At 41.6% G+C, this 15,346-nt stretch overlaps 1 protein-coding gene across 1 annotated transcript in view; it reads left to right on the top strand.

Moving 5' to 3' along the window:
- The window catches only part of PTH2R (parathyroid hormone 2 receptor), an 89,440-nt gene extending 79,016 nt beyond the window's left edge, over positions 1-10,424 (top strand). The window contains exons 11-13 of the mRNA XM_072978076.2: positions 5,012-5,150; positions 7,011-7,052; positions 9,335-10,424. Coding sequence (XP_072834177.2) covers positions 5,012-5,150; positions 7,011-7,052; positions 9,335-9,739 — 586 coding nt within the window. The 3' untranslated portion in view covers positions 9,740-10,424. The remainder of the gene's footprint in view (positions 1-5,011; positions 5,151-7,010; positions 7,053-9,334) is intronic.
- Positions 10,425-15,346: the final 4,922 nt, after the last annotated feature.

Here is a 15,346-nt window from a genome sequence, read left to right as displayed (position 1 = left end):
TGGGGATGTTATCCTTTCCAGGTGCCTTGCTGGAGGCGAGGGAATCCAAGGCCGCTTTTATTTCTGCTAAAGTTGGTTTGCTGTCCAACTCTTTCAAGACAGGCAGGCGCTCAATGTTATTTAATGCTACTTCGGTTACTATTTGGATAAATCTTTGCATAAAATGGAGATCCATGATGAAATGGAAAATCAGGCTACACCATAGGTCTGTTTTTCCCAGCCTTTTTCAAGTCCTGAATGCCTTTTGTAATAACAAAGTAACCTGTGACCTCCCTGCTACATTTGCATAAGAAGGCATTTTTAATGAGTTAAGGAAAACATATTAAAATAGATTCTTCTTTGTGGTCTCTGTGAATGCACACAAATGGGTTGTTCTGCACCTGCGCTGAATGTCTTGGAAAATTCTAGAGCTTAATGTTACAAAGTTAGTGGGACGTTCCCCTGTGGAGCACATGCTCCGCCCACCCAAGATTCCCCTCAGTTTCTTTTTTCCACCGAGCTGATCGGACCTTCAGAAGAATAGAGCGAGTTAGAATGATTTTGAGCAATTTATTAACGATTATTCATTACTTCCTTTTCTAATCAGAAACAAATCGAAACCTTCTTATTTTTCAGTCAAGTAATCTATGTTCCTCTGTGACTTACTCCATCATCCCTTCTAGTTTCCTGCTCTTTGTGGCCTTGCCAGCCCTGTTTAAACGCTGTGTTGGCTGTTCAAACAAAATACCGCTATCGGACGGCCACCAGCATTGTTTATTCTGCTTGGGTGAGCAGCACCCTACCCATACCTGTGTGGCTTGTAAAAAGCTAACAAGGCCTGCACTGAAACTCAGGCTCCAGAGGCTCCGATCTTTCCTTTGGGAGATGGCCATGAATCTTCTGTCAGCATCCCTGGAAGTGGCGAGATCAGATAGAGGACCTTCCCTTTGATGGTACGGGCTTATTTAACCTAGAAACAGACTATGGAAAACTTACATAAATTTCGGAAAACTGCAAAATCATACACCAACCAACAGTATTTTCAATACCAACAACCTCAATACAGACAGAATCAAACCTATCTTTTCAGCTGCCTAGAGTGGTCTTAATTGACTAGATAGGCGGGATATAAATAAAACAAACAAACAAACAAACAAACAAACAAACAACCGTATCATCAATTCCAATCATATCGACAATTCAGATCACAGCCAGCGGACAAATCCTGTCCACCATCGACATCATCTTTTCAGAATCAAGACCAACCTTTTTGACGCCAACCCCAGAAAAAAGGTAAGCAATATAAGCAGTACCCATAAATCTCATGTACCACTGAACCAGTTTCACTACCAATTTCAAACTAGATTACAACCATTTTTTCATTTTTGGCAAAATATTACTAATTACCAATAGGCCCTTTTTATTAATAATTTGGCTATTTCATTGAGTTTAAATCCCTTCCACCTATAGGAATATTCAGATCTACTCCATATTCTATGGCTCTTCAAGAAGTAGCATCTTCTTCAAAAACATGTTATAATCAAAGTATCATCATCTGATCTTTACAATGGTTTCTATTCAAAATATTTCACTGTATCCAAGAAAGATGGAGGACTCCACCCTATCCTTGATCTTAGACACCTCAACATTTTCATTCAACCCTGAAAATGTAGAATGTTGACCCTCAGCACTATTATCCCTTTACTTTCACAGGGAGACTGGTTTGTTGTCATAGACCTACAGGATGCCTATTTCCATATTTCAGTCCATCCATCTCATCAAAGATTTTTCAGATTCCAATTCAATAATATCGTATACTGATTCTGCTCCCTACCATTCAGCCTTTCCATGGCACCAAGGACTTTCACGAAATGCATGGCATGAGTTGCAGTGTATCTTCGTCTACAGGGTATAAACACCTTACATAGACGACTGGCTGATAGTTGCAACATCGTACTACGGTGCCATGAAAGCTACAACCATCACTCTCAACACACTTCAGAACCTCAGACTCAAAGTAAACTATACAAAATCTCACCTCGAACCAGTACAGTCACTTACATTGGAGCCCTCTTCGATTCGCTGCAAGCGAGGGCTTTCATCCCTTCAGAAAGAATTACAAAATAAAAAAGACAATTCGACCCTTTCGATCCCGAGCTTCCATACCAGCCCACCATGTTCAACACCTCCTTGGGCTTATGGCTTCTACAACATTGGAAATCCAACATGCATGACTCAAAATGAGGTCACTCCAATCATAGTATCTGTCGCTGTTCAACCCGATGGAAGACCACCCATCCATGAGATTGATGGTGACACCAGAGTTAGCCAAACAATTCACCTGGTGGACATCAATGCCGAATCTCCTTGTTGGATTACCTTTCCTGTTCTTCCAGCCAACGTGAAGGTCATCACCGACGCCAGCCCGTCCCGATGGGGAGCACACTGTCATCACAGAATACATGGTCTATGGACAAAACAAGAACAATCACTCCACATCAATCATCTCGAGCATCTAGCAATCATCAGAACCTTTTATGCCTTTCTCCGTATCATTGAGGGTCGAGTTGTGCAAGTTGCAACAAACATAGTAGTGCCTTTATTTCATAAACAAGCAGGGAGGAACACATCCATTATCCCTCCTGTACTTAGACATCGACCTGTGGGAATGGTGTTACCAACCTCACATCTTCCCTATTGCAGTGCACATCTTCACGGACGACAATTACATAGCAGATCACCTCAGTTGTATGACATCAAGAACGCATGACTGGTTCCTCAAGGATGCAATTTTTCATCACCTTTGTCATCGATGGGAAGTACCAGCCATAGATCCCTTCGCTTCCAGCGCGAATACCAAATACGAGGTCTTTTGTTCTCAAGCCAGGGCAGATGAGAACTCCATCGGGGACGCGTTCATGATGATTTGGAACAAGGGATTGCTCTACCTATTCCCACCAATACCACTCATCCAACGGACAATCATCCAAATTCGGCACTTACAATCGAACGTGATCCTCCTAGCTCCTTGGTGGCTGAGGCAGCCATGGTTCACTCACCTCAGGTCGATGTCAACGGACTTGTTTCAACTCCCTCTGGTTCCTGACCTACCGTCACAGAGCAATGGGATGGTCTACCATCCAGATCTTCCAACGCTGAATTTGACTGCTTTGAGGATACTCCCACCTTGAAGCATGTTTTAGATCAAGCACGAAAGCCTTGAACTTGGCTTCTATATTCTAATACATGGAAAGCCTTTCTTAATTATACCGAAGCAAATAACTTACCTGCAATGCCTGAAGACACTACTCCAGCTCCATCTCTTCAAATTTGGACTTTCTCATTCCACCTTAAAAGTCTATATTTCAGCCATTGTTGCCCATCAGCCAGATAACTTGAAATCAGCAAAACTTTTATCTCACCCTACGGTTAAAAAATTTCACAAAGGACTCAATAACATTTGTCCCCCACGCCAATGTATTGTACCCCAATGGTCTCTACAAATTTTTCTCAGTGCTCTTATGCAACCACCATTTGAACCAATGGCATCTTCAAAAAAAGGGGTCCAGAAATAACTAAAAACTCCAGGTTGCCTGCAATTCCGGTTCAGATTAAATTTATCTATCTGTGGGCCAAGAGGATCAAAACAGAACAGCATTGTGTATACCATATTTAATATAATAAATATAAAAATAATTGCAACTAAAAATAACTGCAGTGATCCCCCCCCCCCGAGAAACCACTTCATGATCCCTTCAGTCATGACCCCCAGGTTGGGAACCTGTGATGTTATAAGTTAAGGAATACTGGTGCAATCTCCTTTATATAGACCATCTTAATCATGAATGATTTTTCTGGATCCATTCAGAAGTGTGGTAACGGATTGAGTTGTTGGTCAAATAAGTTTGTAGAATGTGTGAAAAAAGCATGTTCCCAGAGCTCAGCATTTATTCTTAGCATTTCCTGTGCACAGAGAAGAGATGTTGTGTCTGGGTATAAATACAAGCTAGGCAGATAACTTTTTCTATTTATACCAGCCTTCTTTAGCATTGTCACTAAATAACATTCCAGGAGTGCTTCAGAGCAGACCGCTCCTCATCTTAGGCATTGTTCAGCCATTCCATTTTTAACTTCCTTTCTAGGCTTTTCTGTAGTAAGAACAAATGAAGAAGAAATTGTAGGAAAGCACCGAAGGGTTATTAGTGAGGGGCCATCCCACTTGTCCCCCCAACCAACTTGCCTGCCCCATGAAAATCCATGTCTGCAGCAGGGGGGACTGCATAATAAAAGGCGTCCCACAGTTTTGTAAAGAATCAGGCTGCTTATAGCCTAATATAGATAATATGAGTCAACTGACCATAGTGTCTCTAATTTTGCAGTCTGTGTCATGCTTTATAATACAGCACACAACATTCAAGTCAAAATTATAAGTGATGGTGGCGCTGTGGGCTAAACCGCAGAAGCCTGTGCTGCAGGGTCAGAAGACCAAGCAGTCATAAGATCGAATCCACGCGACGGAGTGAGCGCCCGTTGCTTGTCCCAGCTCCCGCCAACCTAGCGGTTTGAAAGCATGCAAATGCGAGTAGATAAATAGGTACCATCTCTGTGGGAAGGTAAACAGCATTCCGTGTCTAAATCACACTGGCCATGTGACCACGGAAAGATTGTCTTCGGACAAACGCTGGCTCTATGGCTTGAAGAGCGGGATGAGTGCCGCCCCCTAGAGTCGGACACGACTGGACAAAAATTGTCAAGGGGAACCTTTACCTTTTTATAATCAGAGATGAGGGCTTGAGTTGTAGGACTTCCTTAAATTGCACCAGTGACTCAACTGAAACTTGACATATGTTTTTTCATTGATTTGGACTCCATTCACGACCCAGAATTCACCCACCTCTCCCTTTTTTCTGGGGAAAACTCTTATTTTTAATAGCGACTCGGACTTGGGACTTGGGACCAAAGACTTGGGCTTAGACTGGGCCTTGGACCCAAAGATTTGCTAACAGCATAATTGCTGTCATTTCTCTTCTAGGAAGCTAGCAAAATCCACTTTGATTCTGATTCTTGTCTTTGGAGTACATTACATTGTGTTCGTATGCCTGCCTCACACATTCACTGGTCTGGGCTGGGAGATCCGGATGCACTGTGAGCTGTTCTTCAACTCATTCCAGGTGTGGTAACTCATGGTGGTACATTGTCATTAAATAACCCTGCCATTCAGTTATGGTGAATAGGGAGCTGGCCCTTTCTCATGTTGTCTGGTTCTTCTTGTAAGAATGTAGATCCTCAACCAGAGAGGAACGTGTTCATTGCAGACATACACAAAAGCGTTGCTCAAATAGCACTGTTAACCACAGTTAACCTCTATAATACCAATTTTGGTGCTGTCTTTTGCACATTTTTCCTTTCAAGTAAGCTTTTGATTATTGTCAGTGCCTCCTACACGTCTGGGGCAGCATTTGAATAATTTAAGAGTATGACTAGATTAGCAAATAATACAGAAAACCCTCTGGTATGGGGATGGTCTGATTTGCTTTACTATCCATTGACGACATGATCTGAAAGTTAATGCAAATCAGCCTGGAGACCCCCTCCCCCCCTCCCCAATTTCTCCACTGATAGGGTTTCTACTTTGGAATCAAATACATTAACATTGGTTCAGATGGTGTGATTGCTTGGGTTGATGTGGAGGGCTATGTAGCTGGAAAGTGTTTGAGCTGCTATCACAGCAAGGAGAGAGGCAGGGCATTGGGGAAACTGACTGCCATTGAATCCTCTCTTCTCCACATATGGTGCCTTGGTGTCTTTCCTCCTTCCCTCCCTCCCTCTTTTAAATACTTGCTGTCCTAACACTAGGGCAGCTGGCTAACCAAAGGAAAAAGAAAAGAGTGAGGAATCAGAGAGAGAAGGAAGTGTTAAGGTAGCTTTGATCTGAACATCCAGATTTGCAGGAAGCACAATAAGAGCAGAGCTATCCTAAAAGTTCCTCCTGTTTGTCTGTGGACTCCTTCCTCCCCCCCCCCTTTGGTCAGCCAGCTGCCTTAGCACTAGGATATCAAGTGTTTAATCTGGTTACCAGATATTCTTCCTGGCCAGAACAGCTGTGATGAAGGCGTCTGGGAGGTTAGCCCAAGAACATTTGGCAACCCAAGGTTGGGAACCAGAGCTAAGAAAGAAAGAAAGAAAGAAAGAAAGAAAGAAAGAAAGAAAGAAAGAAAGGAAGGAAGAAAGGAAGGAAGGAAGGAAGGAAGGAAGGAAGGAAGGAAGGAAGGAAGGAAGGAAGGAAGGAAGGAAGGAAGGAAGGAAGGAAGGAAGGGAGGGAGGGAGGGAGGGAGGGAGGGAGGGAGGGAGGGAGGGAGGGAGGAAGGAAGGAAGGAAGGAAGGAAGGAAGGAAGGAAGGAAGGAAGGAAGGAAGGGAGGGAGGGAGGGAGGGAGGGAGGAAGGAAGGAAGGAAGGAAGGAAGGAAGGAAGGAAGGAAGGAAGGAAGGAAGGAAGGAAGGAAGGGAAGGAAAGGAAGGAAGGAAGGAAGGAAAGGAAGGAAGGAAGGAAGGAAGGAAGGAAGGAAGGAAGGAAGGAAGGAAGGAAAGGAAGATGACCCCGGTACCAGGTGTGGGGAGGAGATGATTCAAATGTTAACAAGCTGCAAACAAGAATGATTTCCTCCCCACCTCTCTGCTGACTCCTGTGTGGTTAGCTGAAGTGAATTAATTCAGGGAAGCCAGATTTCCCCAGTGTGACTTCATGGTGGATTATTTACATTTTCCCCAGGTCATATACAAAGCTGGTGATTCTATGGCATAGTACCAGCCATTAGATTGGGTCCTCGTTTAAATCAAGGACAGGCAACTTTCAGTGGTGTGGGGACTTCACTGTCCCCACAGATTCACAGAAAGTGCATCCTCATGCTGCAGGAACTGTTTCAGTTCACATGTATCTGTTAAATATCAGCATAAAATTCTTTGTTCAAGGTGGTGATAATTAAGTTATATATTTATTATTGTGTTTATGATTATCCTCATTTTCTCATGCAGGGTTTCTTTGTCTCTATCATCTATTGCTACTGCAATGGAGAGGTGAGTTACCAAATTCAGCCATTAATGACAACCTGAGACTCACCTTACTGATATGTAAAATAGGAGCAATTTTAGCCTATTTCAATGACTGAGTTGTGGGATGGATTTTTCGCTCCTCTCTTCAGCCTTCATGTTCTACTTTAAAGTAAAGGTCTAGAAAGAAGCACAAAGCTATGGGTTGTGTCCAACAGTTAAGAAAAAATAAACAAGCAAAGATACAATACAAAAGCAAGGGCAGGTGATAACTTTATTAAACCACTAAAAAAAGAAAGCTAGCTTTCGACCTGTCCTAGACTTCTTCAGGCTGTACTCCAATATACTGTAGATAGTGCAGGAAAAAAGTCATATGAAAGTTCCAGAAGTCATGGCAGAGGTCTGTGCCAGGTCTATTTCTGAAAAATAAGTTCCAAAATGCAGGCTGCAAATGCAACTCAGAAGTGTAGGTTTCAAATTCCATCCTTGGCAGCTGTTGGTTGGATTATGTCTCCCAAGTCAACAAACAAAGAGCTGCCAGATATTCAGCATTTACCCCTCCCTGATGGCCTTCTTTTGAAACTTAAACTTCCTATTTGGCCAAGGAATGAGGTTACACAGAAATGTGGCAAGTCTCCTATCAAAGAATCAGAAAAAAAAATTTAGTCAACCCACTAGGTGAAGCTAGTTGTGGCCAAATTAGTATTATTCTAGATGGTGCTCTGGGTGGCTATTCAAGGTATCCTCCAATCATAGAACAATGAAGTTGGAAGGAGCCTATAAACAATATCCTTACACAATGCAAAAGCAAGAGCAGTTAGTATATAGTATAGGCATCCTTCAGTCTCGAGAGACTATGGTAACATGCTCTGAATTGAGGAGTGTCCTCTCCAGAGCATGAAGCCCGGGTAAGGTAATATGGAGGATAGGCTGTTACCCAAGCAGCAGATCCCCCCTCTCCACATTGCTGAAATGGTCCAATGGAAAGGCAAGAGCCAATACAACTGGTTCCAGCGATGTCGCAGGAGTTGGCAGAACGACACAAACTGCCTCCGGGACTCCAGCTCCGGATTTTGCCTCGAGGTTAACTCCTGAAGCCTTTTCCAGCAGTTAGTAAGTCATCACTAACTTAAGTCCCACTGATTTCCATGGATCTATTCTAGGCATGACTAAGTCTCAGTCTAACATAGTTGAATTGCAGCTCAACTAACAGGAGACTAAAATCTCCATGTAAAAGGAGAAGTTAACAAAAAACTATATTGTCAAAGGCTTTCACGGCTGGGATCCGATGGTTATTGTAGGTTTTTCCAGCTGTTTGGCTGTGTTCTGGAAAATTTTCTTCCTAATGTTTCACCAGTCTCTGTGGCCAGCATCTTCAGAGATGCCGGCCAGAGAGACTGGTGAAACGTTAGGAAGAAAAACCTCCAGAACACGGCCAAAGAGCCCAAAAAACCTACAACAACCATTATCAAAAACTGCGTTGGATCCTGGCTGTTGTTTGTCTTGTGAGATGCTTCCACAGAGGGCAGTGATATTTATTTGAAAATGAAATACAGTCAAGGCTGGTCTGAGAGACAAATTATTTCATAAAAAGCTAGCGAGGACTATCTTACTTGACCAGCATGATTGGAGGGCACCAAGGAATGTGTTTTTTTCTGGCAATTTGAACTGAGTTTTGATTTTCCTATCACTTTGGTTGCATCTGTCCCATTGGTTTCATCAGCTTCCTCCTTCCACTAGAGCTTTTCCTAAAATGTACAGTATTTGAAGACTGGAGGATGATTTCGATTTATGGTTTGAGCAATGCAAATAACAGATGGACGACGCCCCTTTCTCCCTCTACTTTAAGAGTTCACCCTAAACCCAGGGCAGGAATCCAGTGCCCTATTGTAGAGCATATTATTTTGCACATAGTAAAGTGCTAAGGTTCCAGCCACATTCAATTTTCATTTAAGAAAAATGAAGAACAGCCAGTCCCTCACAATGAAAGGTGGGGAAAAGAGCTGGGGAAAATGCAGGCTTCTGTGTTTTTCTGTTGTTCTGTAGATCTTTTTGTCTGGTGTGGCTCTCTCTCTCTCTCTTTCTATTTAATATTCTATCATATAGCTCTACAATGCATTCTGTTTTGTATTCTTTACACATCTGCCATAACTGTAGCACACTTTTCCATGACTGTTGTAGAATAAGTGTGGCTACAAATTTAGTACAGTGAGGGCACACTTCATTGCGAATGAATACAAAGGATTCTATGAAAGTGGCTCTCCTGCTCCTCCCTTGCATTTAGAGATGACCATTTTCTTTTCCTCTAGGTACAGACGGAGATCAAGAAAACCTGGGCAAGATGGAACCTGGCTATGGATTGGGAGAGGAAAGCTCCATGTGGGAGCTACCGCTATGGCTCTGTCCTTACAAACATGAACCACAGCACCAGCAGCCAGTCTCAGATGGTGACTAGTTCTCGCATGATACTGATATCTAGCAGAGCCTGCAAAAATGTCTCCAGACCAAATGACACCCACATAAATTTGCCTGGGTATGTTAGAAGCAACTCTGAACAGGACTGCCTGTCCCATGGAGTCCATGAAGAGGCTAATGAAGACGAAGAGGGGAAGCTGGGTGCCTTTCCTCCTCAGAAGCCTCTTAGGCTTCAGAACAACCACACGGGATCTCCAGAGGAAAAGGAGAACCAAGTGGAAATAGAGGCAGCATTTTAACCAAGGCAGATGTAGTGCACATATAGGACCCTTGACTTCATATAATGGTGTTGGAGTGTTCTTCTACCCAGGCAGCTAAGCTCTCTACCAGAGCCTGCTATCATGGCTCATCTTTGAAGGCCTCTTCAATAATACAGCTCAATTCATATGAAGTTCTATTGAGCCAAGATAATGTAACCTAATGGCATCTTCTCTGGCAGTGACTCTACGATTTTTCCCAGCCTAATACCTGAGATACTTTTGAATGCAGAGCATGCAATATTATATTTGCGAATGTGGCTTCTACCACAGAGCTACAATAGCTCTTCCTCACAAGCACTTCTGAAATGTCTTATGTGTTCCCAGGATAGCTTATCAAGATTTTTTTTTCTGCTGTAAACAATGTCCGTGTCAACACCAAGGAGTTCAACATACTGTGCCCCATGTCTTCTTGAGTTTCCACTGAGTAGGAATTTTAACTAGTGTAGTAATGTGGGATTGCGCCATTTACAGAAGTATTGTTCAAGTGGTTATCTCCATGAAGAAATCTTGACTTCCATTTGTATAATAGCAACAGCACAAGGGGCATAATCTTGTGTTATAGCACCGGCAGGTCTTTCTTCTTAGTAGAAACTCAACAGGATACTGATGAATTGAATTTAAACTAAGGAGAATTCTTTTCTGCTAATTGCATTCTCTCTCTCTCTTTTTCCTGCTAACTGAATTCTTTCCCTCTAATGGAAAATCCATAATCCACACATAATCCACTAAGAACAGTTCTAAATTGTGGGTATCTACTTTGATTGTAAACAAATTTGGGCCCAATTTGAATATAGCAAACGCACACTAATGCCCACGTACCTTAGAAAATAGAGCCAAAAGTCATCATTGATTTTTTTTTGTTCCAAATTATAAATATTTTCATTCCAAACATTTTCTTCAGTTGCATTACACATATTTCCCTCTGTTATTTCAAAATTCCAGACAAAAACAAGTTTGGGCTGTTCTTCTTCAAATAAATCTTTCATTGGTTACCTACATGATCTCCTAATTTATGAATATTTAGCACAGGTTGCATTGAATTGTACTTTTGTTGAGGAACCCTTAATACTAATACTAAAATCTGAGAAACAGAAAAACCAAAACAAAACTGGAAGTATATTATTTTTAATTGCCACTACATGCTCTATCTACAGCAGCCATTCTGATCTTTTTTGTTGTTGTTGCCATGGTCATAAACACAATATGAAAGAAATACAGGCCGTGTCAAGATTGTATAAGTTACATAATGAATCTTATAAGGTGGTGTGTGAAGAATTGTTTCCAGTCTGTGGCCCCCTTTGAATGTTCTAGGGCTCTCCAGGGGGCCATATCCTTTTCTATTTTTTTTTATTAAGAGTTCTGAAGTGCTAGACAGCAGTTAATGAATGTACTGAGCTGTTTTTCATTGTGGAATATTTTACTCAATTCTTATTTCCATTTAGATCCCAGAAGAGGCATCCTTCTTGTGCATATAAATTAAGGCAACTGTTGCGGGGGGGGGGGAATCCTTAACTACCTCTGTTTGTCAGTAGAAGAGAGCCTGATGCACTTTTGCAGGTAGTCAAACAACAGAAGCAGGAATGGAATTTTGTCTTCCTGGATTTTTCCTCAATAATGTGTGAATCACCCTTGAGAGATCCTTCAGCAGAGGTTTTAAAGCAGTGCCAATATTTTTCTCAAACAAGAGACATGGATCTTTCATATCTACAGCTGTAAACTATATATTTAACTTGTTTTTAAACCACAGCAGAAGTGTCAGAGAAAAACAAGCTTGGGTTGACATTACCATATAGTCGCATGATATTTATAACTGCACAATTTTGCAGAAATGATCTTCTGCTGGTAGGGCAAATCAACACTCTTCAAGACAATTGTAAAAAAGGGGGCAGCCCAAACAAAAAAAAAACCCTTTAAAACTGGACTTTGGATCAGCACCCAATGTCACAGGAGCAGCAAACAGTCTGATCTTGCTATTTGCCAAATTTGGGGACGTTTGGGCAAACTGTTTCCAAGTTACAATTTTTTTAAAGTAGAACTCCCCCATGTGGAAACAACTGACCCTAAATGTCCCCAGATTTAAAACAGCTCATATAAATTAAAAATATTTTAAATTCAAAATACTTTAGATACTCTTTAGAGAGTTTTTTAAAAACCCCAATAAATTTGCTTTAAAGAAAGTAATGGAGGGACAGTCCTCCAAACAGGGAGTGATTTTGCCACATGTCCCCAGGTCCCCAGGGAAATAACACAATTTTGTAAGGCATACTTCAAAGTATTTCTGTATTACAAAAACATGGGGCAGTTGTATTTGTCCCAGCCCTGACTGCTTTCATTAAACATTCTCTCAGGATTCCTAAGGCTTCTGACACAAGTCTTTGAAGGGGAAATCAGCTCCAGGTCTAAGGCAATCTGAAATTTTGAACCTGTCAGTAACGACCCAATTTGCTGACCCCACTGAATGTTTAACTCCTGACAAAACTAGGATTCATGCTTAGAAAGAGATTATGTGGCTGATTGTAAAAATATTTTAGAATATGTATTTAAAAGAATAGAGAGCAAATATTCAGAAACTCAGTCATTTAAGCTGTCAGAGAACTATTGAAAAAATCTTTTTTTTTCTTTGTGGCTGGGGATGGTCATACTCAATGTATGCAGAATTTTGGTGTCTATATCCCTTCAGTCTCACCAATCTCGTCCATCTTCTTGCTACACAGTTGTTTTGTAATTTAGAAAAAAAATCTCCAAAGATTTTATGTGCCACTAAGTCACTTCTGATGTCTGGCGACTATACGAGTTAATTACCTCCAAAATGTCATATTATTAATAGCTCTGCTCAGATCTTATAAACCAAGCAGTATCTCATGTTGGTTGTTCTCTCTTCCAACTGTCCCCAATTCCTAGCAATAGTGTCTTTTCCAGTAACTTCTGCTCAAGTTTTGCAAACAGTTGTGGCTTCCTTTAATGAGACAATTTGTCTCATGATAGGTTTTCTTCTGTTCCCAATGCCCCCTTTCCCAGCAGTACTGTCCTTTCCAGCCAGTTCTGTATTTTCGTTATATGTGCATGGTATGATATCCTCACTTTCCTCATTTTTGCTATAATGTCAGTATAGGCTTGACTTGATCGAGCACCCGCTTTTCTTCCTTTCTGGCTGTGCTGTCTGCAAGGCTTTCTCCAACACAACATTTCAAATGAGTTGATTCCCCCTTCCCTTCTTTAACGATCCTTCTTTTACATAGTATGGATGATTTTGACCTTGGTATCCAGTGACAATCTTTGCTAACACTGAGCTCTCTCTCTCTTTATTTCAAAAGGTGAGAGGACATCTTTTGGAAAGCATGCACACACCATGCTTTGGTCTCATATAGCTTTCTTCTTCAAGTTATCTATCCTAAAGAAAGGGTTTGGAAATTGGAAAATAGCTTCCTATTCTGTATTCTGTGGGAGAGGGAATGGGAACATTAGTTCATCTGAGAGGTTAAAGGATGTGTATGTTTCTCCATTGTATGTCTTGCACTTACTCGCATCTTTGCTTCATCATTTCATTCAGTCCAAAACAGCACTTCAAAATATTTTGGCACAGAGGGAACCACAGCTACATTCAGGCTGTTTTTGCTTCTGTCCTCTACAAGCAACCATATTAAAGATCATGTGCTCCTCTTCTGGGATCTTCTGTCACTAAGTAATTCTCCATGAGGGAAGTTTCTGTTGAGATTTGTATGTAGTATATGTGTAATGAAAGCTCTGGTTTGTGAATGTGAGATATTATGCTTCTGTATCCATGCAGGATACTCTCTTGTGTTTACTACCATTCACAGTTGTCAAAAAACAGTCATGGCAATTGCTTAGCATTTGGGTGAGAAGTGATCAATTGATGAAAAAAGAAGTCAGCTTCTGGGATTTTCCATTGCTTGGTGCCACTTTGTGAATGGTAGTGAGTATGAGAGGGTATCCTGTAGACCAGCTTCATTGCTGCTATGGGTGCAGTCAACATTCAGGCTGCCCTTTGCTAGGTAAAGCTTGGCATCCTTTTTCCTGCTGGCAACATAGACTTGATATTGTGCAGCAATATTGAGCCATTTCCTGGTGTTTTAAATCATGGATACAGGAACACAATATCTCACATTCACAAACCGGAGGTTTTTTTAAGAATTAATTTTTTCAAGAACATTGTTGTAGAACCTGCTGGAATTGAAACACCCCAATTTAAATACTTTTATGTTCAAGTAAAAGTGCTCAGCCTGGAGGCAGTGATGCAACATGGCCTCTCCCAATTTGAAGAAACCCTTGTCCAGCAGGCCGAGGCAAAGAGGCAGTCCTGAAACCAGCAAAACCAGGGAGCTGGACAGGGGACAGATTGTATTTGTCTTCAGTGTGGAAAGGATTGTCATTCTCGATTTGTCCCTCTCAACCTCACTAGATGCTGTTCCAAGACCTCCATGCAGAGCACATTACCATAGTCTGTGGAGACTGAAAGATGCCTACACATGTTCAAATAAATCCTGTGTAAGTGAATTATGCATATGCTTGAGAACTGAATTGCACATTTGGCATCAGAAACTGAATTGCACATTGGGCCAGGGATCAGAAAGCAACACCAAACAGGCAAAGAGTGAGGAGGTTGTGATTTGAAGGAGAGACTAAACAATTTTAACCCTTTCCTCACTTGCTGCTTCTCCCTCTTCATCCTTCTTGTACTTGATTCCCAAGTTCCCATGGGTATATCTGCGACACTGGAAGGAGCTATTGGCGGGGGGGATGAGGAGCAAGCAAAACATAAGCATACCATTTCTTGCTTTTGACTACTCTGGGTATCCCACCAAACAAACAGTTTGATTAATGTGACTGAAAAAAAAAATGCATGGTTTTAGCTATATTGGATACAAGTCAGGTAAACACTTGATTTCTGTCACCGGTGTCCAATTAGTGTTTTCGGTGTTTTTCATAGTTTTGTACTGCCTGAGTTTTCAACAGGTGATATTTATTTTTATGCTTGTCCAGGTAAATTGAGAATTAATTTAACGGATGTTTGCATCCATATTGGTGTTGATAAATGTATTTAACTGAATAAATATTGTGAAGTTATTTGTTGTTTAGTCGTTAAGTTGTGTCCGACTCTTTGTGACCCCATGGACGAGAGCACGCCAAGCCCTCCTGTCCTCCACTGCCTCCCGGAGTTGGGTGAAATTCATGTTGGTCACTTCGGTGACACTGTCCAACCATCTCGTCCTCTGTTGTCCCCTTCTCCTCTTGCACTCACACTTTCCCAGCATCAAGGGCTTTTCCAGGGAGTCTTCTCTTCTCATGAGATGGCCAAAGTATTGGAGCCTCAGCTTCAGGATCTGTCCTTCCAGTGAGCACTTAGGGTTGATTTCCTTCAGAATGGATAGGTTTGTTCTGCTTGCAGTCCAGGGATTTAACATGCATTAAATCTTTTGATGGTTTACGTCCTGTTTTCCTTTCCTTAAAAGAATTATCTGGCAGGTGGTGTATTGGAGTGGGTTATAGCAGGTTGCAACTGCTCCTAACTAATAACCTTCCTTTGATAGAGTTATTTATGTGAACAGGTACTTATCTGACCAATGG

Source organism: Pogona vitticeps, chromosome 1 (genome assembly GCF_051106095.1).
Source record: "Pogona vitticeps strain Pit_001003342236 chromosome 1, PviZW2.1, whole genome shotgun sequence".
In the NCBI taxonomy this organism is placed as follows: Eukaryota; Metazoa; Chordata; class Lepidosauria; order Squamata; family Agamidae; genus Pogona; species Pogona vitticeps.
Note: the sequence above shows the minus strand (reverse complement) of the source record. Positions and strands in the feature narration are given on the sequence as shown.